General features: G+C 41.1%; 1 protein-coding gene across 3 annotated transcripts in view; it reads left to right on the forward strand.

Annotated features, from left to right (window-relative positions):
* rbm26 (RNA binding motif protein 26) overlaps nucleotides 1-14,126 on the forward strand; it is a 128,142-nt gene extending 114,016 nt beyond the window's left edge. For 2 of the 3 annotated variants that reach the window (XM_059970392.1, XM_059970394.1), the window contains exons 22-23: nucleotides 656-769; nucleotides 12,837-14,123. In XM_059970392.1, the coding sequence (XP_059826375.1) occupies nucleotides 656-769; nucleotides 12,837-12,923 (201 nt within the window). In that variant the 3' untranslated portion in view covers nucleotides 12,924-14,123. Of the gene's footprint in view, nucleotides 1-655; nucleotides 770-12,836 lie in introns of all 3 variants that reach the window. The other variant, XM_059970395.1, reaches the window with a different exon arrangement.
* The last annotated feature ends 12,696 nt before the right edge of the window (nucleotides 14,127-26,822 follow it).

The following is a 26,822-nucleotide window of genomic DNA, read 5'->3' on the forward strand; positions in this document are numbered from 1 at the left end:
TGAAGGCGCTTACCTTTTCCACTTCTGATCCATTGATGAAGACAGGTGTTCATTCTCCTGACTTCCCCTTTCTAAAGTCCACAGTCAATTCCTCAATCTTACTGCTAACATTGAGTATAAATTTGTTATTGAAACTCAAATCAACCAGCCCACATATCTCACTCGTGTACACCTCGTCATCATCTGAAATTCTGCCAATAACAGTTGTGGCGATGTTATAGATGGTTTGAGCTGTGCTTAGCTTTTTGTTGATCAGTTAGAATTTTCTCAATATTTTTCATGCATATTTTACTTTTATTGTAAATGTATATTTGAACTCTGCGCATTTTGTTTTGTTAGTACCTTCTGCATGATTTTTCTTGTTTTACTCTTAACATATTGCTTTCACTGACCTAATATATATTTTGGGTTTGTTATGGTTGGGAATTTAAACCATTTCTTACAAATATGTATTGTGTACTATTCCATACATATTTAAAAAGCCAATAAGACTGCATTTGATAGTTCAGAGTGCCTGATTTGCTTTGAAGTTTTATTCAAGCAGCTTAATTATTTGAAACTAAACAATTAAATTGTTAACTTTGGCTTTGTTTCTTGATGTGCCTTTCAATATGTCACATATTTGATTTTGTTTTCTATTGAATGTGGTTTTCAGGCTGCTTTACATGGAATTCGCTTTAAAGGACAGGACCTGCAACTTGCATGGTACAAACCTGGGTCCACCATTACTGTTGTTGAGCCTGAAGATGTGGAGGCAGATGAAGAGGAGGTAAATGTTGTAAACATTAATAATTTGCTTATAGCAAATTCCATTCTTGCATTGATGGAGTTCTGCAAGAATCATTTAGAAGTCCAGCACCTTATTACTCGAATTTCATCCTCACTGAGCGTCTCTGAAATGAAGGGTAGTAGTAGTGAGATTTCCAAGTTCTTTGCTTTGCTACTATATCTTTTGTAACTAATGCCTGCCATTAGCATTTATGTGACCTACCAATGTTAGGTGACTTATTGCATACAGAGTCTTTATCTGTAATGTAAACCCAAAATCTATACAATATTTCTAGTTGAAAATATTCTGGCCTAATTGTTTTAAATCACAAGTGAAATTTGAATTCACAGTATGCTTAACACATCGCTTTACTGTAAGGTGATCATGTGGGTTATGGCATGGCTCATAGGGCCAGAAGAGCATATACTCTGTGCTGTATCTCATTAAATAAATAACAAGCATGCTCGCTGATATCATAATGTAGGGATTGTCATACATCACTGAGCAGAGATGATATCAAGATTCTCAATTGGGTTCTGGATCATAGCTTTTTGAGCAACTCATTCTTGATGACAAATGTCATCAGTCAAGATTTATTGATACATACTGTCTCAGATATATTGCAGTAAACTTTTTGATTCTTACTTGATTGACTACCACTTTGCCAGAATATATCCTGATTTTTCTTGGCCAAAGTTACATGAAGGTTCGTGATGGTGTTCTGAATCTTTTTGGCAGCACAGTCAGTCAAATCAATGCAGGAGGCCTCAAACATTAGCAAGGGCAAATAAAAAAAAAAGAGAGTGCCAAGTGAAGAGGCCATTGTTAAAGTAGGGAGGCTTTGGCTCATCATATTGGCTGAGCTACAAATCTGTTAAGTTTCTTCATTTTTCATCTGTTAGTGAATAGTTAGAGCATCGAGGATGGCTCCAGGGACTATGTTCGCTGTGTGAGATGTGCGAATTCTGGAGACCTCCAGCCTCCTGGATAGCCACATCTGCACCAGGTGCACCAAGTTGTTGCTCTTCAGAGAGTGTGTTAATGTGCTGGGGCTGCAGGCTGATGACCTTCAACTTGTACAGGAAGCAGAGGAGATGCTCTAAGTTGCATGAGGCAGGAAAATGGGTAACTCGGGGGAAGGAAAGGAAATGGGCAACTCCCGCTGAAATGGGAGTACCTCTGTGGCCTTCACCCTCAATAAAAAGTATACTGTTGTGGATATTGTTGAAGGTGTAGTGGTGGAGGAGGGGGTGTTGGGGAGAGAGATCTGAAGCCACCGGTTCTCTGGCACTGTGGCTCAGAAGAGAAGGAAGTAGAAGAGGACTGCAATGGTGATGGAGGATTCCTTAGTTAGAGGAGTAGACACAAGATTCTGTAGATGTGATAGAGACACCCAAATAGTATGTTGCCTCCCAGATAGAGACATCACTGATTACAAAATTATAAAGGGAGAGGGGAGCACCCAGAAGTTTAGATACGTATTGGTGCCAATGAGATAGGTAGGAAAAGCAAGGTGGTCCTGGAAGGAGAATTTCGGGAGCTGGGTAGAAAGCTGAAAAGCAGGACCTCCAGAGTAGCAATCTATGGATTGCTGCCTATGCTATGCATCAGTGAGAGTCAGAATTGGATGATTTGGCGGATGAATGTGTGGTTGCAAGACTCGTACAGGTGGCAGGGTTTCAGATTCCTAGGTCATTGGGATCCCTTCTGACGAACATATGTCCTGTACAAAAGAGACCCTACACCTGAATTACGCCTGAACCCAAGGGGACTTGTATCCTTATGGGCAGGTTGGCTAGAGTTGTTGGGGGAGGGGGAGGTGGGTTTAAAGTAATTTGGCAGGGGGAATGGAAGTCAGAATGATAGGGCTGAGGATGTTGGTTTACAAGCAGAGGCAGTACATAGTGAGATTGTCAGGAAGGACAGGCAGATAGGACAAAATTGTAGGATGAGTTGCACTGTAAAAGGGGGACAAAATCAAAATGAGAGACGGATACAGGACTGAAGGTGTTATATTTGTATGCACACAGTATACAAAATAAAGCAGATGATTTTGTAATGCAGTTACGGATTGGCAGGTATGATGTTTTGGGCATCACTGAGACATGACTGAAAGAAGGTTATAGTTTGGAGCTAACATCCAAGGGTACACATTGTATCAAAAGGACAGGTAGGTAGGCAGAAGGAATGACATGGTTCCGTTGGTAAAAATTGAAATCAAATCTTTAGAAAGAGGTGACATAGGAACGGATGATGTAAAATCCTTGTGGGTAAAGTTAAGAAACGGCAAGGGTAAAAAGAGCCTTATGGGAGTTGTATACAGGCCTCTGAACAGTATCCAGGATGTGGGCTACAAATTACAATGGGAGATAAAAAAGGCATGTCAAAAGGTCAATGTTACAATAGTCATAGGGGATTTTAGTATGCAGGTAGATTGGGAAAATCCGGTTGATGCTGGTTCCCAAGAGAAAATTTTTAGAATGCCTACAGGCTGTTTTTTTTTAAGCACTTTGTGGTTGAGCCCACTAGAGGATCAGCTATTCTGGATTTGGTGCTGTGTAATGAACTGGATTTGATAAGGGAGCTTAAGGTAAAGGAACATTTAGGAAGCAATGATCATAATATAGAATTCACTCTGCAATTTGTGCAGAAAAAGCTAACATCAGATGTATCAGTATTACAGTTAAGTAAATTACAGAGGCATGAGAGAGGAGCTGGTCAAGGTTGATTGGTAGGGTACACTAACAGGAATAACAGCAGAACAGTAATGGCTGGAGTTTGAGGAGTAATTCAGAGTGTACAGGATAGATACATCCCAAAGAAGTAGTAGTATTCTAAAGGTATGACTCAACCGTAGCTGACAAGGGAAGTTAAAAGCCAACATAAAATGAAAGCAAAAGAGAGGGATATAATAGAGTCAAAATTGTGGGAAGCTAGAGGATAGGGGAAATTTAATAAAAGCAAGGTACTTTTAAAAAAAAAAGTCGGGTCTGGAGGTGGGGGCGTGCTGATGAAATATGAATGTAAACTAGCCAGTAACATCAAAGTTTTTTGAGATATATAAAGAATAAAAGAGAGGCAAGAATCAGCATTGGACTGCCACAAAATGATGCTGGAGAGATAGTAACAGAGGATAGGGAAATGGTGGATGAACTGAATATTTTGCATCAGTCTCCACCGTGGAAGACACGAGCAGTATGCCAGATGTTCGAGGTTGTCAGGAGGCAGAAGTGAGTGCTGTTGCTATAACAGTGGAGAAAGTACTTGGAAAAGTGAAAGTGCCAAAGGTATTTAAGTCACCTGGACCCAAGGTTCTGAAAGGTAGCTGAAGTGATTGTGGAGGCATTGGTAATGATCTTTCAAGAATCACTAGATTATGGAATAGTTCTGCAGGACAGGAAAATTGCAAATGTCATCCCACTCTTCAAGAAGGGAGGGACACAGATGAAAGGAAATTATAGGCTGGTTAGCCTGACCTTGGTGGTTGGGAAGATGTTGAGAATCTATTATCAAGGATGTGATTTTGGGGTACTTTAGAGGCACATGATAAAATAGACCAAAGTCTGCATGGTTTTCTTGGGGAAAATCTCACCTGACAATTAAGGGAAATCTTTGAGTAAATAGCAAGCAGAATAGAGAAAGGAAAATCAGTGAACTTTGTGCACTAGGATTTTCAGAAGGCCTTTGACAAGGTGCCGCACATGAGGGTGCTTAACAAAATAAGAATAGGTGGTATTAGAGGAAAAATGCCAGAATGGATAGAGCACCAGATGACTGGCAGGAGTCAAGATGTGGGTGTAATGCCCTGGTAGAGGTTTCACTGCTAACATAATGATTGTTCTGTAGAAGCGGTGTTTGGGTTATGATTAGAGATAACAGGTGCTTTGGAATGTGAGCCATCAAATCGGGAGCGGGTTTTGTTTTTGTGTGCCTGACACCAGTGTGAGCTGGGTCTTTGTAAGGCGGGAGATAAAGAGTGAAGGCACTGTAGAGAACCGGTCATTGAATTCGGCCCATTGGGGGACTGTGATTCGATGGAGCAAGGTGTGGCGGACTACTGAGGATTGGTGAATATTACTTTTGGAAGAGTTGAGCTCCAACTTACACACATTTGACTGTTGAATTATAATGGGCCTGTTTGTTTTTTCTTTCTTCTCTTTACTAAACTTTTAGTTAAGTTAGCATTCATAAATGTAATTCCATTAATCGTATGCAGTGTGCTGTCTGTTATTTCTTGGCACTGAGTTGTAACAGGCAAGCAAATTACATTGTATTTACACAAACCAGGGTTTCGGGGTAGGAGGAGCTGTCCCAATCTAACGCATTTTGGCGGGACCACAGTGTGTCTTCCCTACGCTCTAGACTAGCCCAAGGAAAGCGGGATTTCATGGGACTAAAGGTAGCCTTTTCTAATTGGCTGCCGGTGAGTAGCCGAATGTTTTAGTGTTGACACTGCTTTTTAATGTTGAATGTCAATGATTTGAATGACAGAATTGATGGTTTTGTTGGCAAGTTTGAGGATGATGTGAAGATAGGTGGAGGGGCAAGTAGTGTTGAGGAAGCAGGGTGGCTACAGAAGAACTTGGACAGATTAGAATGAGCAGAGAAGTGTCAAATGGAATACAGTGTCAGGAAGTGTATCATCTTACACTTTGGTAGAAGGAATAAAAGCATAGGCTATTTTCTAAAATTGAGGAAAAAATTCAAAAATCTGAGGTGCAAAGGCTCTTGGGCATCTTTGTGCAGGATTCCCTAAAGGTTAACCTGCAGATTGAGTTGTTAGGGAGGAATGTAAATGCAATGTTGGCATTAATTTCAAGAGCACCAGAATATAAAAGCAACATGTAATGCTGAGACTTTATAAAGCATTGGTGAGGCTTCACTTGAAGTATCATGAGCAGTTTTGGGCCCCTTATCTAAGAAAAGATGTGCTGACTTTGGTGTGTGTTCAGAGGAAGTTCACGAAAATGATTATGTGAATAAAAGGCTTATTGTATATGAGGTGCCATTGATGGCTCTGGGCTTTTGTTCTCTGGAATTTAGAAGAATTGGTGGGGCGGGGGGGGGGTAGAGTGGTTGAGTCTCAATGAAACCTATCAAATGTCGAAATGCTTAGATTGAGTGGATGTGGACATGATGTTTCCTATGGGGGGGGGGGAGTCTAGGACCAGAGGGCACAGCCTCAGAATAGAGGGTCATCCATTTAGAACAGAAATGAGAAAATTGTTTAACCAGTGGTTGGTGAATCTGTGCAATTCATTGCCACAGGCAACTGTGGAGGCCAGGTCATTGGTTGTATTTAAGATGAAGCTTGATAGGTGATTGTTTATTCAGGATGTGAAACGTTATGGGGGGAGAGACAGGAATGGATCAGCCATGATGAAATGGAGAAGCAAACTCGATTGGCTGAATGGCCTAGTTCTGCTTCCATGTCTTATGGAATTGATTTGTTGGCCATAATTTATAACAGGAAAAAGTCTTTACTTTCAGTTTATTTATGTAACATTAAAACATAATTGCATACTCTAATGCATGCATCAAATCATGCTCAAGTTGCTGATTCAATAACTCCAGTGTGGGTTCTTGGTTTTAGTCTTCCCAGTCCTTGTTCTGGTATCAATTCAAGACGGTGTTAAGAAACTCTTTATAACTTTGCATCCAAAATTTGTTGTCTATTGCCTTTGGCATATATTGCAATCCTTTGCACTAGCCAATGTCAAAACCCTTACTGCTATAAAGGAGAACATCATTACTTGAACCATTATGTTGTTCTGACACACTGATAAATTAAAGGAAGCAATACAGTGAAAATGGGCAGATATCTAAGTTTGTTGGTTTTAAACTTAACCATTTCATCTGATATCACTGACCTTGCTTCAGACATTTTCATGTCAGAATTACATTTATCACCTCCACCAATTATTTTTTTTGAGAGAAAATCCTGGCATGCCCTTTGATTCATCTTTTTAAAACTTGGTTTTGATCCCTTTAGCCTTTATTATCAGCTAGGTGAATGAGTTTGTGTATTTTTAAGTATTGAAAGCCCCATAACCATTAAGGCTAGCTGGAAGACAAACCTGACCACTGCTTTGTGATCTTTTCTTTCCTGATAACATCAGAGGCAATGTTGCATTTTGTTTCATCATGTTCTTGAATTCTATAGTTAATTAGGTACATTTCCTACTAAGTTCGTAATAGTTGCAACCAAGTTAAAAGTCCAATGTACATTCAAGGAACTTGGAGATTCTATTGAACTTCTGCACAGCTCTTTTGATGTGTTGTTTATGGAAGGTAAAACCCTTAATTCTACTTATTATTGTGAAAGCAGTTTGAGAAGTCTGAAAACTCGGACATAAGCTCTGCCACACAATACAATCATAACTGACCTTCGATTTTGTGCCAGTTTGTTCACCCAATGTGCACGTCCCTTAGTATCATTTGTATTTTGTAAAATTTATCAGTCTCTGTCTTAAGTACTCAAACACCAATGATCCACAACTCTTGGTGATAAATGTTCTTGATTCCTTGTCCTGTCACTAACCCACTTTTAAGTCTCCAGTCAAAAGAAACTTGTTGCTATCTGCCCAGTTAATCCCTTTCTGAACTTGTGCATTGAGGTTTTCAGTGTTCTCAATAGGCTCTTTTCTGTGATGCCTGAGAAACAAGTAACCATTTCCCCATCTCATACCTTCATCTTCTTGCCTACCCACTCTTTGTAGACTATATGTACTCTCTGAATAAACTGCACTTTTCTCCAGTCTCTTCACAACCAGGTTTGGGTGCATTACACTCTTAACCTTTTCATCCAAATTATTTTTATAGACTTTAAATAGCAGTGATTCTAGTAGCATTAGTTTAGTCTTAATAATCTGCTGACTTAATAGCATCCCATTTATTTTATTTTGTAAAACAATCTTTATACACAGTGATAGCATTAATGTGAAATGCCATGCAACCTTTGTGTGGCAACTTGGCATTCTATGTAATGGGGTTTGACAACCTGAATATGATACATCCATTTGCTTTTAGTCTTCCCTCTTCAGATCTAGTTTTCTTATATAAATCATGTTAATTTTTGCTGAACTGATTTAATGAATTTCAGCAATTTTCTGGCAATTGATGTCAACCCCATATTGTCTATTTTATAATCCTTATATGCTGTTATTTTTATCAAACCACTGGGAAAATTACATAATTGGGAAATTTGTGAAGATCACTGTCATCTGAAGAGATTTAGCAACTTATGTTTCCCTACACTTCCTTTTTATTTAATTTTTCACTGTTACTTAAACCTGTTGGTTCCCTATTATCTGGTACGTTGTACCTTCTGCTGTGAAAATGGATGTATACTCATTTCCTTGTTCTCCATTTGAATCTTTTTCTTCTGCCTTTCAGTTACTATTTTAATAGCTTCTGTATTACATATTTGAAAAAGCACTGCTTAAACTTAATTCTTCTGGTCACTTTTCCTTGATTCTGTTTTCCCCTTTATATTGGTGTTTTGGTCATTTTTCTTTATAAAACTTTACTAGTCATTGAGATTTAGTGCTAATCTTTTTTTTAGTAACATTCTAAAATGCCTTGAATTCAGGACTGTTACTAACCATTTCTGTTGGCCATGGGTAGACTAGTTTTATGGACTATTGATTCCTCAGTTTTTTTTAATACGTACATAATATCCTTCAAAAACTTCTATGAAGATTATGTCCTTCAAAAACCTGCTAATTATACCTATTTAATTGGTGTAGTTGGCTACATTTAAGTTTTGGATTCCAGTTAAAGACTGAAGTGCAGTCTTTAATTCAAAGACTGTAATTCAATGTAAAATTTGTCATTTTTTGATCACTTTCACTAAATAATCCATAGTTATGAGATTACCAGAAACCATGTCTTGTCACACAGGACTGGTCCAATAACTATTGTAGCAGGAAGTCTTTGAATGCATATATGAACTGAATAATTTTGGAAGCCTAAATCCCTGTTGCATTCACACCCCTCATTTTGTTCTCCAGCCTGATTGAAGGTGTCAAATATAATGACCTTTTCAATGTAGCATCTTTTGTCAGGGCAGAAATTTACTAAGTAAATTTATTATTTTATAAATAATGCACATGATTTATCTACTTGAAAAACACGAACCCCATGATTTTTTATGTGATTTTTTTTTTGCAGATGCAGGTTCACCTGTCTTGCTTCAATTCAGTGTGTTCTTATTTGGGCAATTAGCTAAAAGTGTCTTAACTCTACTATTAACTTCATTCTGCATTGTGTGAATTATTTTCTTTGTAGATCATAGTTAATTAGTCAGTGACTAATTTTGATATAACAAGATTATCTAAAATGATCAAAATTAAGGGAATGAACTAGGCTTAGCTCTGTTAAACTTAAGTATGCAAACCTATTTCTTGTGAAGCAAAGAAACTTGTTAAAGTTCAAGCTGAAGTTTAATTGTCATCAGTCATACACTTGTGCATAGTTATATGAAGTACCATTCCTCCAGGACCACGGTACAAAACACAGTACCCACAGTCACACACAGCACATAGTTGTGATACCACATATAGTTGCAAAAATAATACTAGCAGAAGTCCCTGAGTTGCATGGTCTGAAAATTGATGGTGCATGGGATGTTATCTTGTAGACATGTTCCTATGAGAACAAGCATGTCTGTTAATAATATTTGTGCTCTATTAATAATGTATATTAAGGAAAGTTAAGATCACCTTCTATTCTAAACAGCCCAGGCAGGGCTTGGTTCTTGAGCAAGACTAAGTAGTGTTTCAGCAAAAGACATTACATTATTCTTTGTCAGTTCTTTCAACAGACAGTGATTTGTGTGGATTACTCTTATTGTACCATGTTGCTCATTATTATTGCCTATGAAATACTGCCAATAATTTGTGTAATAATTGTGTAGAGGATAGGAAAGTTTTCAAACAATAGTTCACATTAATCTACCTTAAAATGGTCTGTTTTAAGTATGTTAACAATTTACACTAGTCAGACTGTCATGATGGTGGTTCATAGATCTTCTCAATTCACACTTTTTTCTACAATTCTAGGGTTATGTCACTCCTTTTGCTTGTCCCTTGTCTTCCTGCACATCAGCTGTCCATCCACTTTGTCTTATCTCTGATTAGTCTGCTCACTGGCTATTTATAGAATTTTTATATCAACCTGATTCAAAAAGACTGCGGCAAATATATCTTGTAAACCATTTCTTCAATGCTCAACTTCTCCCTTCCTTGTGAAAATTTCTTAGGATTCTAATTTTGATGTCATGCCATGCCTCCTTAAACCACACACTAATACTGTATTTGTTATTGTTGCCACTAAGCAGCATCTCGCCAACCTATTCCATGTTATCTTATCTTCTTAAATTCCACTATAGTGATAAACAATGGGTTGGTGTGAGGTGAGAGATCAAATTATCTTACTGTATGATTACAATAGCACACTGAATGTTTGTGAGGAACCCGGTGCTAAAATATTCACAGACGACCTAATTCGGGCTCAGGGTTTCCTAAGTAGCAGAGCAACTTACTCACTGTGATCTACTGAATCAAACTTTCGTCGGCCGATAGATCCTACGGGGGGTGGGGGGGGTGCGTCCTGTCGCACTCCCCGCTTGGTTGGTCGCTCTCTCCGGATTGCGACTGCCATGGCCCCGGCACGGGGACCTCCAGCCATGACCTTGTCCTCTCACCCTACCCACGACCAGCCATACCTGGCCAAGGCGTCCAGCAGCAGGTGAGCAGGGGGCTGTCTAATGAGGCAATGAAGCCCTCAAGACTGCTTCAGTACCCTGAGTCCAAGCACCCTGCACTTAAAGACAAACCAGTTGAGTTTTTCAGTGGAAAAAACGTGAGCAAGCAGGACAGAAACTAAGTGCCGGGAGCCGCAAAAACTGAATTGCAGAATAGACTGGATGTAAGGAACCTGCTTCAAGTATCGCTGTATTCCGGTCGTGTTTCACACCCCTCCACCATCGGCCAGTCCGCAAAAATATTGTCGATATTAAACCAATCTGTGGAGCAAAAAAGGGTGGGTACCCCTGGTGTTTATACATTATTTCTGCTTCCGGATTACGGGGTTTTACTTCTGGTCATTTCTGCCCCGGTGCGCATGAGTGTATCTAATCGATCTGGGGTCAATCTTGCGTTTCACTAAGGCAGAGGTAGGGGATCTTGGGCTTAAAAAGGTTGGTGACCACTATTCTATATAGTAGGGTTGCTCATCCTAGTCTGAATAGTTTAATTGGAATAAGGTTGATGGAACAGAAGTTTGAAAGTAAAGTGGAAAATGCATCATCTATTTTGAATTATGGATCAGGAGTTAAATTTAATAGCATTATTTATTCCTCACATTATTCCCCTTTGATTTACAGTTTCTTGGTGGTATCTTTAGACAACGGCTTAATCTCTACTAATGCTTCAAAAGTTATTTTTTAATAATTTGCTGCTTTCCGTTGTTGAATCTTTGTCCACCATTGGATGTCTTGTCAGGAATGATATCACTACAAGGTTTCTTTGAATTTCCAATTGCATCAGTCTTTCTAGGACATTTTGATCTTGTATTTAATTGACTGTTGCTTTGATGTTGCAAGCTGTAGTAAGTTCCAGCAGGCATTTTTCTTTCCTTCGCTTAGCACTTTTTGTGTTATATTTTGCAAATAGACATTAAGTCAGCTCCTGGGTTCCAAGTGATTTCATTTACTATATTCAATTAATTTAACAACCTAAATATAAATAAAACTTTGTTTTAAATCCTCAGTTTATGATTTTTTTTTACTGATGTTGACTTACAAATACCTGTTCCAATTCATAAGACTGTTGCATTATGTTCTTCAGTGGAAATGATCTATATGGAGCCATGCAGAGTTCATTCTGCAACACTTAGTGCAATATAAGGCCACTTGTATTTATATGATCTAATTTAAATGTCAGACATCTGTCAAAATGTTCAATATTTGGCATTCCTTTTAAATTAAGTTGGCATAACCTTTTGAGAACTGTAGTCCTGTTGCACTAGATAATGAATTATTTAAAAATCTTTGATTTGCAGTACATGTTGCGTCAGTTTAGTTCAAATGTAGTTAAATGCATGTCTGGTATTAAAGGGCTAATCTACATTGTGAACTGTAAACCACAAATACTTTTGATAACAAAGACAATTGACCAAACATGGGTATAGTTTGCATGTTCAGTTAATATACTTGTTTTAAATAAAAATGTTTTTTGAAGTTAAATACCAGATATTTAATCCCATGCACCATCAGTCATTAGGCCACGCCACTCAGACTTGTGCTAATATTATTCTTGTTACTATATGGTGCTGTGTATGCTTAGCACATACACAGTACATATGGTGCTGTGTTCTGCACCTTGGCCCAGGAATGCTATTTCATTTAGCTGTATGCATGTGTATGGTTGAATGACAATGAAACTTGAACTTGATATTTGATGTGTGACTGAAGGATCGCAGCCTTGCTGTTAATATTTTCTCATTATCTGTTCAGTGAGGGATAAGTGGAATATTATTGCTATTGCTATCTATCATCGTAAGATGGAGTTGCCTGTCTTGACCTACTGCAGCCATTGTGAGAGCACCCTCAGAATGTTCTTTCAAAATGTTATGACTTTGACCCCAGAAACAAAAATAAATTACTTTGTATGTCAACAAAGAATACTCCATGAAGAACTTGGAAGGGGTGGAGTTTTCAATCCCCCTGCATATTGTCTCATTCGAGAGTGGAAGTCATGAGTAGTGGTGTTCTTTTGTACAAGTCTAATTGAGTTTCAGCCATGGTATTCAAGTAGAGTTATTTGATGTTTAAAATACTAATCAAGTGAACTGATTGTTCTGAATGGAGTCACACTTCAAGTGCTGTTGCAGCAGTAGACCTTCTGTAAATCCAGACTATTCTATCACCTTCCAGATTAGTATGCAGTGAATAGCTCACAGCATTATTGGTATTAATGACGTCAGATATCTCATTTAATGTTGTGGTTTTACTTGAGTTCTGCATTCACAAGTGAGCTTTATTTTAATAAAAGAATTTTCTTAGTTTCAGGAAGACTCTTTGATTGATTCATTGCTTCAAGACGATGATGATGAAGATGATGATAATGAATCGCGTTCTTGGAGAAGATGATTAGAGAGTTTACTTACAGAAAGCTGTCTGTCTACATTCTAAATCATAATGTGATTTGTTTTTTCTAAAAACTAATGTACTAAAGATTGTAGTGAATTACCTGTATTAGTCCAGAAGCACTGTTTGGTATAGAGGGTTAGACCCTGCAATGAGTTGCTACTGTACCTGTAATGAAAGATTGAATTGAAATTGCAGCTTTAGTTGCAACAGGAGGCATGTATGTAATTCATTTTTAAAAAAAAAAATCATTTTGTGAAACTTGGTATGCAAAATGTTCGTTGAGCTTCAACCTGATAGAGATACCAAGAATTTACATGTAATTTACTGATTTGGTCATATGATCTGATCAAACAAAGACCATTTCAATGTAACTATTATAAATGGTTCCATGTTGTTATGGAATGAGAGGTTGATATTGAATCTCTGGATGTTTTGAAAAACTGAGACACTCTAAGCTTTGTGATAAAGCAAAGAACTTGGCAAGTACTGAAAAGTGCTCTTGTTTGTTAAAAGTTATGAATACCTTTTATTTTGCATAGTTTGCTTTAGGCTTTACTATGTATTAGCCTTGGTTTATTTTTCTGTTGGACTTGTGTATGTATTTTACTTGGTTGATTTTAAACATTCATTGTACAACAAATTGGTCAAAAGTCTTTTGACTTTTGAAGCGTTTAAAAAAAAATAAAGCAATGGAATGGTCTAATATATATATTAAAAAAAGTGAAAAGAAAACAATGTAATATAAAAGAGAATTGGTTACATAGAAAACAAAAAAAATGAAGACCATTCCAAACACCCACCAAAAATATCACAAAAGAGCTTTAACCAATTCTCCGTTTTCATTGCCCATCTAATTTTTTTTTTGTTTCCTTTAAAGGAAAAAGATAATGCGTAATGTGCCATATGTTATGTTTTCAAATTGCAGTTTAAACTTTGACCTCTGAAAATGTCCTGCTCCATATGTTGTCACTATCATTGTTCGTATCGAACCTACCTCATGAAGCACATTAACCACATGTGCAGCTAAATTAATGGATTTTTCAGCTGTTGGTCTTATTAGAAAGACTATGGATGAGCGTTAAAAGTTACATAAAGCGTTTGTACCTTGAAAGCTAGCCCCAGTAACTGCAGGCTTGCAATAAAACTTAAGTAATGAAATTGCATTGATGAAGGTACTTCTTGATCTGGTCAAACTGTTTTTTCAGCATGACCATTTATAACTTGCAGAAATTCCATAGGTTGTGATCAAACAAGTGGAACTACTTTGAAACTATGAGTTATTGTATTTACTACTTGGTGTTCTATTTGTCTTTATATTTGTTATAAACTGCTGTTGGTTAAGTCAGATGTTTTAGCAGCATCAGCAAGAAAACAATTAAGCAAAACAATACAGCAAGTATTTACAGGAAAATCTTTTTTTTTAAACATTGGAAAATACAAATGCATTTGGTAGATGCTTAAGTTTGGGCTGAGATTACCAAATCAAATGCCTCTAATATTAGATTGTCACATTGTTATCTTTCAACAAATAATGGATAAGCATTTTAATTTTTACAAAAAGTGGGAAAGCTGGAGCTGTGTTATGCTTTGTGTCACAAATCCTGCCCTCTGGCCCTGCTCCCATTTCTGGAAATTGCTCGAGACTTGTTTGACCACTTGCAACTTTGATGTTATGCTTAACAGAGTTTAGTTTCTATTTGTTTTACCATTGAACAGCTCTATTTCCATTCCTATGAGGTAACCAGTTCTACCACACTGGCTCTGGATCCATGGTTCTATTACCTCCACACTTGATTCCAATAATCTATCTGATCTTTCATCTACTGTGTTACAAAAAAGTGTTGCACAATATTGCGAAGCACGAATCTCATTCGAAATTGATTCATCCATTTGGCATATGTTTATTGGCCTACACTGACTCAGTTTTAAAATTGATTTGTCTTCTACCCCTATGTGTACTTTATGACCATTTCATCTAACTCATTCTTTTACAAGTTGTGTAGTTCTCTTTTCCCTTCAGATTCTGTGCATTACTTATGTTATTGGCATTATCACTGGCAATAGTGCTAACAGTGGGCTTGGCTCAAACCTCTGAAGTTCAATCCTAAAACTGCAGCATTCCCTTCTATGCTTTCAAATGATTTCTTTGAAACCTACCTCAGTCTCCCATCCTGATGCCCCTATCTGTGGCTTGGTTCTCAGATTTTTGCTTGATTACTATTTTAGGTGCCTTGAGACATTTCATTTAAAAAAAAGACACTATATATATTGGATTTTTGTTGTGATACTACTATTCCCACGCATGATTTTGCTTTGAGTTATTAGAATAACTTTGTTTTGTTCCTGATTTTCTCCAGTGATTGCTGTTGGAATATATTTAAAGGAACATTTACTGAGTATGGTCTTTGTCTTAAGCGTGATGCCATCTATAGTCAGAAAGCTTATCAACAATTCTGGTCAAGTCTGGACATGAATAGTCAGTCTATGTACAAGGTAATGATGTGATTGATCTTGGAGCTATGAGTATTGGTGACTTGAGTGAGGAAAATTGTTTGGTAGGGAGGAAGTGGGACTATGGGGGAGTTAATGGACATAGAAAATATTTCCCTCCTGAACTGAGAATTCTCATTCTCTTCAGAGACTGCAAATGTAAATGAATGGTTGTAAGTTAAAGGGTATCAATATTAATTTCTGATTAGGAAATGCTTTATCCTTTGAGATTAAATAGTTTATACTCTGGTCCTTTACCACAAGCTCATCAGTGCTGACTTCAATAAATAAAATCCAGTTTGCTTCTGTTAAACTGACCATCCCTTCCTTCCGCTGCATGTACAAGAATTATCCAGCAGTTACTTTGAAAGTTATTTAAGTAAATAGTGTTTGTCTGCCTGAAAGGAAATAGTATGATACATGGCTGCAGTCTTATTTTATTATTACTTCTTTCTTATCCTTGACTATATCCAAAAAATGAATGACCTTTGTTTTTGTTTAACAGGTGCACATCTTTACCTCAACACATTTAAATGATTCTATTGTCGCGGTGTGCTACACGCAGCGCTAAAATTACGTCACGGAGTCGGTAACTGCAGTCGAAGGAAAAAAACTTTATTCGAAAACTTCAGCCTCACTTTTAAGCCTCCCTCAACCGGCCCCCCATGGTGCAGAGGCTCCAAAGCTCTGTGCTCGCAAACCCCCGTAGGCTATCTAATTGTGAGTCGGTTCGGATGCACCAGGAAATGGGTCGCCACACTATGTCAACAGTATGAGACTCAATACTAAACAAAGATGTCCTGTTCATGTGACAAGTAAGAATTCGTTAATTACGTATGTTAATGCTTGGTGTCTTTATAATTCATTAATCAGAAGTTGGACCACTATGGATTTTATCTTTTCTCCCACTTGTCCTGACAGGCTGCTGAAGCAGGTATCTATTTGATATCAAACAAAAATCATGCTATAGAAATTGCAAACTACTCAAACTCATGTCAAAAGGACTTTTCATAAAAATGATAGATCACTGAAGTCTGCGCTGGCGTTGATTCCAAGTCTCAGAAGGAAAGGGTTTGAGGAAAATGTACTTGGTACATGATGTATTCAGTCCCCTATTCCAGAGCCATGCCTTGAGCATTTTATTTCATTTTTTGCTTTTCTTTGACTTCAAGGATAGTTATGCCACCTAGTCATTCATCTTGTATGTGGTAAACTGGAATACAATTGCTACTTCCTTTTTAACTACTGTGTACTATTTATATTGATGTACTGCTGTTTATTTGTCATGCTACTGCTGAACCTTTGACATTTTGGAATACGGTGGTGCTATATCGAACACAAGATAATTTCATTGGCGTTGTTCCACATTTCAAAAGCTTAGTTATAATTCATTACCTGCCTTTCCCAATCTAACATAACTTCCTCTTAAAGCTCCCGCAATAAAGCATGGAGCATAATCAAGAAAATCCATGGTTGTTGGAAATCCAGAACAGAAAATTCTGGGAATATTCAATAAGCTGGGCAGTATTTGTTGAACATGAGAAATAGGAGCAGGAGTTAGGTGATCTGGCCCATCGAGCCTGCTCTGCCATTCAATAAGATCATGGGTGATCTAGCCATGGACTCATGGCCACCTACCTGCTTTTTCCTCATAACCCTTAAACCCCCTACTATGCAAAAATCTATCCAACCTTGTTTTAAATATATTTACTGAGATAGCCTCCACTGCTTCATTGGGCAGAGAATTTCACAGATTCACCACTCTCTGGGGAAAAGCAGTTCCTCCTCATCTCCATCCTAAATCTACTCCCCTGAATCTTGAGGCTATGTCCCCAAGTTCTGATCTCATCTACCAGTGGAAACAACTTTCCTGTCTTTATTTATCCCTTTGTTTCTATAAGATCTTCACTCATTCTTCTGAATTTCAGTGAGTACAGTCCCAGACGACTCAATCTCACTTCATATTCTATCCCCCTCCACTCTAGAATCAACCTGGTGAATCTCCTCTGCACCGCCTCCAAAGCCAGTATATCCTTCTTCATGTAAGGAGACCAGAACTGCACACAGTACACCAGGTGCAGCCTCACCAGTACCCTGTACAGATGCAGCACAACCTCCCTGCTCATAAATTCAATCACTCTAGCAATGAAGGCCAGCATTCCATTTGCCTTGTTGATAGCCTGCTGCATCTGCAGATCCAACCTTTTGTGATTCATACATAAGCACTCCGAAGTCCTTCTGTAAAGCAGCATGCTGCAATTTTTTACTATTTAAGTAATAATCTGCTCTTTCATTTTTCCTTCCAAAATGGATGACCTCGCATTTATCAACATTGTACTCCATGTGCCAGCCCCTTACCCACTCACTTAAGCTATCTATATCTCTCTGCAGACTCTCTGTATCTTCTGCTCAATTTGCTTTTCCACTCAATTTAGTATCATCAGCAAACTTAGATACACTACACTCGTCCCCTTCTTCCAGATCATTAATGTATATTGTGAACAGTTGTGGAGAAAGAGAGATTTTATTTAAACTCTTTGAAAGGTCGTTAACCTGAAATTACTATTTCTCTCTCTCCCCCTCTTCCCTTCTCCCCCTATATATTTTTCCTGAGATACTCCCTCCATATACTTTAAATATTTAACTCAAGGTACTAATGTCTTTGATAAATTATTTATTGGCTTTTATATTGTAGTTTCAGATCCAAGTTCAGCAACTGACTTTGTTAGCTCCACCAGGAAGCCATACAATGAAAGTCAAAGACATAACAACATTAATGGGACATTCACATAACAGATTACCCAAATGAAAAAAAAAGATAATTTGCATCTTGGTGCAACTTTTTTTTTTACCTGCATGTAATCTGATGAATCAGACCAGTGTCACATTCAATGGCAAGCAGTTGCATGCTGGAAGTTTAACTGGGTAAGTCAAACTACAAAGGCAGGTCAGGGCCTGTGTATCCTTGAGTTGTGTGACTTGTGTTCCTTTTCCACCATCTACCTTCTTGGATCAGAAGTATGAAAATGTTCCACTTGAATGAACACAGCAGCAACAACACCCAAGAGTTGACACCAAGCAGGTGTTTTATAGTTGCACCATCCTATATGGATGCATCATAGCTTCATATGGCATCTGTTTTGTCCAAGACCATGAGAAGTTACAGAAAGTTTTGGACACAGTCCAGTCTTATCATATACTGTAAATCAGCCTCCCCTGCAGTGACTCCTGTCTACATTTCTCACCATCAAGGTAAGGCAGCAAATGTAATCAAATCAAAGATCCTCCCACCCTGGACTGATCCCAAGTTGGATCAAGGACAGCTTCTATCCCACTGTTATAAGATTATTGAGTTATACTCTTGTATGATAGATTGACCCTTGACCTCTCAGTCTACCTCACAGTGTCCTTGCACTTTATTGTCTGCCAGTACTGCACTTTATCTGTAACTGTGATGCTACATTCAGCAATCTGTTATTGCTTTACAATGTACTTAACTCAATGTACTAAGGTTTTGAAATGCTCGATATAGATAGCATGCAAAAGACCATTTTTCACTGCACCTCAATATATATGGAAATAATAAACTAATAGCAAACTGCCAATTACATGGGAGCAGATTTTTTTAAAAAACTAGAATCTAATCAACTTCATTGCCTCAAGAATGTTTTCCTCTGTCCTTCACCTGTCGCATACCTGCTGTCTGCATCAGATTCCAGAATTTTAAAGAGATACTGCAGAAGGTGAATGTTAACAAAAGCAGAAAATGCTAGAAATATTCTATAAGGTGGACAGGATTTCTAGAAAATTAAATAGCTGTAGCGATGCGCTACACACTGTGCTGAAATAATGCCACGCAGTCAGTAAGTCATTTTGAGACTAGTTTATTCAAACTTGGCGGTGCTGGCATTTAATCCCTAGCGCCCGCCCTCTCCAGGTGGAAATGACGTCAGAGGTGCATTACCAAAGTCTTCCCCCACGTGCTGGCTATTTGTGAGCTGGTTCGCCTGCGCAGAAATTGGGTCGCCACATAACCCCTCCCCCCCCCCCCCCCCCCAGAACCGGCGATACAGCCCCCCAATGTCCACAGTCTGGATCAGCCTCTGTTTGGGAGGTCTGCCTATGCGCCGTGGTGCCTGAACCTTGACCGGCTGCACCAAGTCCACATGGGCTGGTTTGAGTTGGTCCACCTTGAAAACCTCCTCTTTCACCCCAATGTCCAGAATGTACATGGACCTGTTGTTGTTGATAACCTTGAAAGACCCCTCGTACAGTGCTGTAGCAGTGCCCGGTGTCCGCCCCTTCATACAAACACAATCTTACAGTTCTGCAGGTCTTAGGGTACATGGGTTGGGGTCCGTCCGAGGTGTGAAGTTGGTTGCCGAGCCTTTCGCGTAGTCTGTCCAGGACTGCTGCAGGTTCTTCCACTTGCCCCCTTGGGGCTGGTATGAACTCTCCTGGGACGGCCAGGGGTGCGCCGTACACCAACTCGGCTGACGAGGCATGCAGATCCTCTTTGGGCACGCGAATTCCAAGCAGGACCCAGGGATGCTCGTCCACCCAGTTATGTCCTCTCAGGCGGGCCATGAGAGCCGACTTCAAGTGACAGTGGAAGCGTTCCACTAGTCCGTTCGACTGTGGGTGGTAGGCAGTAGTGTGGTGTAGCTGCGTTCCTAACAGGCTGGCCATAGCCGACCACAGGCTGGAGGTGAACTGGGCGCCTGTGTCAGAGGTAATGTGGGCCGGTACACCGAAGTGTGCTACCCAGGTTGCAATCGGTGCTCGGGCGCAGGAATCGGCAGATGTGTCGATGAGCGGGACCGCCTCTGGCCACCTTGTGAACCGGTCTACCATAATTAGGAGGTACCGCGCTCCTCGGGACACTTGTAGGGGTCCCACGATATCCACATGAATGTGGTCGGAGCTCTGGTGGGTGGGTTCGAACTGCTGCGGCGGGTCACTGCACCTTGGCTGTTTGGCACTGCGCGCATGTTCTGGCCCATTCACTGACCTGCTTGTGAAGTCCGTGCCACGTGAACTTGCTGGAGACCAGCCGTCCGGTTGTCCTGACAGATGGGTGCGCCAAACCGTGTATGGAGTCGAAAACTCGCTGCCTCCAGGCTGCCAGGACGATGGGGCGAGGTTGGCCAGTAGCCACGTCGCACAGGAGTGTCTTACCTGAGCCTACAAGAAAGTCCTGCAGCTGCAAACCCGAGACTGTGGTCAAGTAGCTGGGCATCTAGTCGTCTGCCTGCTGTGCCTCCGCCAGTGCTGTATAGTCCACCCCCAGGGACAGGGCCTGGACAGCTGGTCTGGAGAGTGCATCCGCCACGTCGTCGTCCTTTCCCGAGACATGCTGGATGTCCGTAGTGTACTCGGAGATGTAGGACAGATGTCGCTGCTGGCGAGCCGACCAGGGATCAGACACCTTCGTGAACACGAAGGTTAACGGTTTGTTGTCCGTGAATGCGGTGAACGGCCTGCCTTCTAAGAAGTACCTGAAACGCCGGATTGCCAGATTCAGTGCCAACAGCTTCCGGTTGAAAGCACTGTACTTGAGTTCGGGTGGTCGCAGGTGCTTGCTGAAGAACGCCAAGGGTTGCCAGCGCTCCTTGATGAGCTGCTCCAGCACCCCACCGACTGCTGTGTCAGATGTGTCCACCATGAGTGTGGTCGGATCGTCCGTTCTGGGATGCGCCAGCATTGCGGCATCTGACAAGGCTTCCTTGGCTTTAACGAAAGCGGCTGCGGCCTCCTCGTCCCAAGTAATGTCCTGACATCAGGGTGTACAAAGGGCGCATGATACGGGCTGCTGAGGGGAGGAAACGATGGTAGAAGTTCACCATACCAACGAACTCCTGTAGGCCTTTGACCGTGTTGGGCTGGGCAAAATGGCGGATCGCATCAACCTTGGCGGGCAGAGGTGTTGCCCCATCTTTGGTAATCCTGTGGCCCAGGAAGTCGATGGTATCGAGACCGAACTGGCATTTGGCCGGGTTGATCGTGAGGCCGAAATCACTCAGGCGGGAGTAGAGCTGGCGGAGGTGGGACAGATGCTCCTGACGACTACTGCTGTCTATAAGGATGTCGTCCAAATAGATGAACGCAAAGTTCGGGTAATGTCGCACCGTATCCATTAGCCACTGGAACGTCTGTGCGGTATTCTTCAGGCCGAGCGGTATTCAGAGGAACTTGAACAGGCTGAATGGGGTGATGAGTGCTGTTTTGGGGATGTCTTCAGGGAGCACCGGGATTTGATGTTATCCCCGCATGAGGTCTACTTTGGAAAATATTCTTGCCCCGTGCAGGTTTGCTGCAATGTCCTGTATGTGTGGCACGGGGTAGCGGTCTGGAGTTGTAGCCTCATTCAGTCTGTGGTAGTCGCCGCATGGTCTCCAACCCCCAGCTGCTTTAGGCACCATGTGTAGGGGGGACGCCCATGGGCTGTCGGACTTCCGTATGATCCCCATCCTCTTGAACTCCTCCTTTGCCAGGCGGAGCTTTTCCGGGGGGGAGCCTTCGTGCGTGGGCGTGGACCGATGGTCCCTTAGGATGTGGTGCTGAACCCTGTGTCTGGGCATGGCTGCCAGGAACTGCGGTGCCAGAATCGATGGAAGGTCCACCAGAATTCTGGTGAATTTGTTGTCCGACAGCGTGATGGAGTCCAGGTGTGGGGCCGGCAACTTGGCTTCATCCAGGGAGAACGTCTGGAAAGTCTTGGCATGTACCAGTCTTTTCCCTTGCAAGTCGACCAGCAGGCTGTGAGCTCGCAAGAAGTCCGCCCCCAGGAGTGGTTGGGCCACGGCGGCCAATGTGAAGTCCCACGTGAACCGGCTGGAGCTGAACTGCAGCTGCACTGTGCAGGTGCCGTAGGTCCGTATCATGCTGCCGTTTGTGGCCCTCGGTGGGTCCTGGCTTCCTGTTGCGGGTGTCGTACCCCGTCGGGGGCAAGACGCTGATTTCCGCTCCGGTGTCTACCAAGAAGTGGCGTCCCGACTGTTTGTCCCAGACGTATAAGAGGCTGTCCTGGTGGCCAGCCGCCATAGTCATTAGTGGCAGCTGGCCCTGGCCCTTGCAGGGCGGGCGACAACAGCGGGCTTTTGTGCCCCACCGCTGGTGGTAGAAATACCACTGTTCACCAGCCTCCTCACTCCTGCCTCTGTGTTGTGTGTGCCCCCCTGCCGGGCCTGGTCTGGTCTGCTGTTGGGCACGTGGCCTAGTAATCTGACTGACAGATGCCACGCTCTCCCTCTTGGCTTTCCACAGCACGTCTGCCCAGGCCGCCACCTTCCGGGGGTCGCTGAAATCTGCGTCGGCCAGCAACAAGGAACACTTGCTCAAGCATGAGGCAGAGCTTGTGTCCGTCAGCCAGGGCCAGCATTTCGTTCATCAATGCTGACGGCAGTCTGTCTCCCAAACCGTCCAGGTGAAGCAGGCAGGCACCCCGCTCATGCCGCGAGAGGCCAAAGGTCCCAATGAGCAGCGCTTTGAATGCTTCATATTTGCCTTCTTGCGGGGGCGACTGTATGATATCCGCAACCTGGGCGGCCATCTCCTGGTCAAGGGCGCTCACCACATGATTGTAACGCGTGGAATCAGAAGATATCTGCTGAATCTGGAACTGGGCTTATGCTTGGCTAAACTACATGTGTGGTTGCAACATCCAGAAAGTCGGCAGTTTTAGCAAAACTGCGTGAACAGATGAAGAGTCAGTCATCTTTGGTCCAAATCCCGTTTGGACCGTCGGGGTCACCAATGTTGTGATGTGCTACACACAGCGCTGAAATAACGACACACAGTCAGTAAGTCGTTTCGAGACTAGTTTATTCAAACTTCGTGGCGCTGGCATTTAATCCCTAGCGCCCACCCTCTCCAGGCGGAAGTGACATCAGAGGTGCATTACCAAAGTCTCCCCTGTGCGCTGGCTATTTGTGAGCCGGTTCACCTGCACAGAAAGTGGGTCGCCACATGGCTAACATTTCAGGCCAGAGATCTGTTGACAGAACTGGTACTTCCTAACCTGCTGCACATTCCTAACATTTTTTCTGGTTTTAAGATTTCTGGCTTGTGCAGGTTTTCTCCCCCAGTTTTTATTTTTTTTACCTTTTTTAAACCCAGTGCATTTTATACAACTGTGCTGGGCTGTACCAGATTGCACAGAAGGGAAATAATCCAAAAGTAGTACCCATTCAACAAAGAAATAATTTTCTAGCTTCTACCTCAGAAAGTCTCATGCCATGTGCCCTGTGCTTCTATTGCCCTGACATTTCTTTCCATTTATGTGACTGAGAAGTAAAGACAGGCAGGGATTGACACCACAGGATAAAGCAGCCTGTCTGATTGGCACCTGCCCAGCACCCCAAATGTTCACTCCTCTACCAATGAAGATTGTGCACAACATTCAAAATGTAGTGTAGCAATTGAGACTTCTTCAACAATGCCCTTCAAATCCACAACCACGACCTACCAGAAGGGAAAAAGTAGCAGATGTGTTGCCAAGTTGCACAAGTTTCCTTGCCATATTGTAGCAGGCCATTGGGCCTATCAAGCCTGCTGGTTCTTAGAGTCATCTCAATTTCTCTAATAAACTTGTTCGTTCCCACATTTCCCTCAATTTTACACCAATGATAATTTATAGAGTCCATTTAACTTAGTAACCTGTACATCTTTGGGAAGCGAGGGAAATCAAGAGCACTCACAGGAAACCCATGGAGTGAAAGTGAAACTTCTGAACAGCCAGTACCAGAAATCAGGATCAAACCCGAGTTAGCGGCAATATGCTCTGTGCTGAGTCATGCAGCTTGGAAACGGGCCCTTCAGCTCAGAGTTAATGCTTAATCCTTGTGTTCCCATCAACGCTCATCTACCATTCACCAATGCACTGATGGCAGCTTAAGTAGCCAATTAGCCTACCAACCCACATAAATGAAAGAGGAGGAAACCTACATAACACGAGGAAAAAGTGCAGACTCCATGCTAACAACACTGGAGGTTAGAGTGAACCCTGGAGCATCAGCCAGAGAGCAAAATACAGTTCTCCAGTTTAACAAAAAGTTGCTTTACCACCACAACTACTCGGCTATTTTAAAAAAACCTCATTGTGATCAGCATTTGACTGTTTGGTGAAACCCCATGTAATTTTGAATCCATGCCTTAGCCTCCCAGATATAAAGATACTGTTCTTTCATTGTTGTCATATTTAAGTTCAGACTGCATTGCAGGAGCTAATAGCACTATGTTAATCAACTCATATTGCAGTCAAGCAACGAAGATCCTAAAAGAATTGGAGATCTTGGCCATTCCTGTCATACCCTCATTCTTCTGGGTAAAGAAATTGCTTGCACAAAACAACCATCCTGTCTAAACAAGGTGCACATGGAAGGCACAGTCAAATTTTTATTTCTTTCTTGGGATACAGCATGGAACAGGCCCTCGCGGCCCTTCAAGCCACGCTGCCGGCAAACCCTGATTTGAACCCTAGCCTAATTACAGGACAACTTACAATGACGAAGTAACCTACCAACTGGTACGTCTTTGATCTGTGGGAGGAAACTGGAGCACCCGGAGGGAATCCATGTAGTCACAGCGAGAACGTACAATTCCTCACAGGCAGCAGTGGGAATTTGCAAGGTAGAAATGTTGAATAATTGAGTGCATAGCTGTAAGATGATGGGAGAAGTTTTTAAAGTAGACATGAAGGGCAAATTTTTCTTTTACCACACAAAGTGGTGGGTGCCTGGAATGTGCTGCCAGGGAGGCGGTGGAAGATGCAATGAAAGTGTTCAAGAGGCTTTCAGAAAGACATATGGATGTGGATCACGCTCAGCACAGACTTTGTGTGCCAAGGTGGCTGTGTTGTTAATATGTTCCTTATCCAAGCAATGGGATCTTTGAAAATGTGTAATCTGGTAAGTCTATGTTATTTACAATTCACGCAAAGTTGGTTACCTTTCCCACCCTGCCCTCATCTGTTTCTCTCTTTTTTTTCTCCATTGTGGGTATAAAGTTCATGTGCACCTTTCAATATAAAGTTATGACCAGTCCTGCTCTCTGGTCCCCTAAATTATTAACCCTAATTTCAACCATTCCATTTCAAAACACTCCAAAGTACTTTGACATTTACATTACTGAGGGTTTTTCATTCTATTTCTTAGAAAAGGTTGCAAAGTTTTGCTTTGGGCCTGATGCAGTAGATTTTAATTCAACCTTTTTTTAAAAAATTCTATTCCATGCTTAAGTTTACCATGTCATTTACTTTGCAGTCTATTGGGAATGAGTTTAAAAACTCCCACCCAGTGATAATTTTTAGTTTGTATGCTAATACAAGATCCTGCTGATATTTCTTCAGTGACTATGTCATTTTTCCACTGTTTAGAGGTAGCCTTGGTATAGGTAATGTTAATTGCTTGTTGCTCTCCTCCCTTGGATTTTTGAAAATCTCTTTATGAACTCTTCACTACTGTTCATGTCATTTATCCATCAGTATTCACCCCATTTAATATGTGACTCTGCCTGCAAGACTGCAGCCCCTGTTGTGTGCGATAGGTTTGGTTGAGTGCTCACAGCATCTCCTGTCACATCACATTTGCATAAAAGAGGATGGATAACTACATTTGAGCAAAGAAATGAAAATGCCCAGCGCCAAACCTGTCAGCTTTGTTCTTAAGTTAATTGTGAAAAATTTGATTTGCTTTGTTTTCCGTCTTTATTATGACAACCCCCTCCCCATTTGCTTTGACTTGCACTCTCCCGCATGTAGTCTTTAAAGACGACAGCTATTTTACCCCCTTATCTACCAAGGGATTGATTACTTCAGTCCTACTAACCCTTAGTACTGGTTTATCTCTTTGGTTAAATTAGGCCAACATGGCAGATAAGCTGACAATTAAAATTCACAAAGATCTGTGCATTTACTGTCAGTACCTTGGGTTTTCATTGCTTGGGAGACTGCAATTAGTCAAATCATTTCAAGATTCATAATCACATTCTTTAATTGATTTTCTAACCCAATTGCATTCAGTGGCAGGATTGCTCCCATTCAGAGATATTTTCAGCATGCATGTTGGTTTCAGGACTAGCACATTTTCAGGGTATACCTGATATCTTCGAATCTGCACGAGTGGAAGACGGTTCTCCTATGTATTCCTATACAACTTTATACATTTGCTATACATTAATGCATCACACATCAATTTTCAAATCTTAGTAGATATTTTTATACAACTTTTATAAATGATGTAGTTAGTACTTTAAAATGGTTATATTGCTTTTCAAGTTTGTTTTTAATTGAACTAACCTTTATAGTTGTGGCTGATGAAGTAGGTGCATATATAATGATGTATTATATAGTCATGTTTTAGTCGGTATTTATTTTTCTTAATTTATCAACGTTTGAGGAAGTCCAATTGC

The sequence above is a fragment of the Hypanus sabinus genome, chromosome 5, assembly GCF_030144855.1.
Source record: "Hypanus sabinus isolate sHypSab1 chromosome 5, sHypSab1.hap1, whole genome shotgun sequence".
Classification (NCBI taxonomy): domain Eukaryota; kingdom Metazoa; phylum Chordata; class Chondrichthyes; order Myliobatiformes; family Dasyatidae; genus Hypanus; species Hypanus sabinus.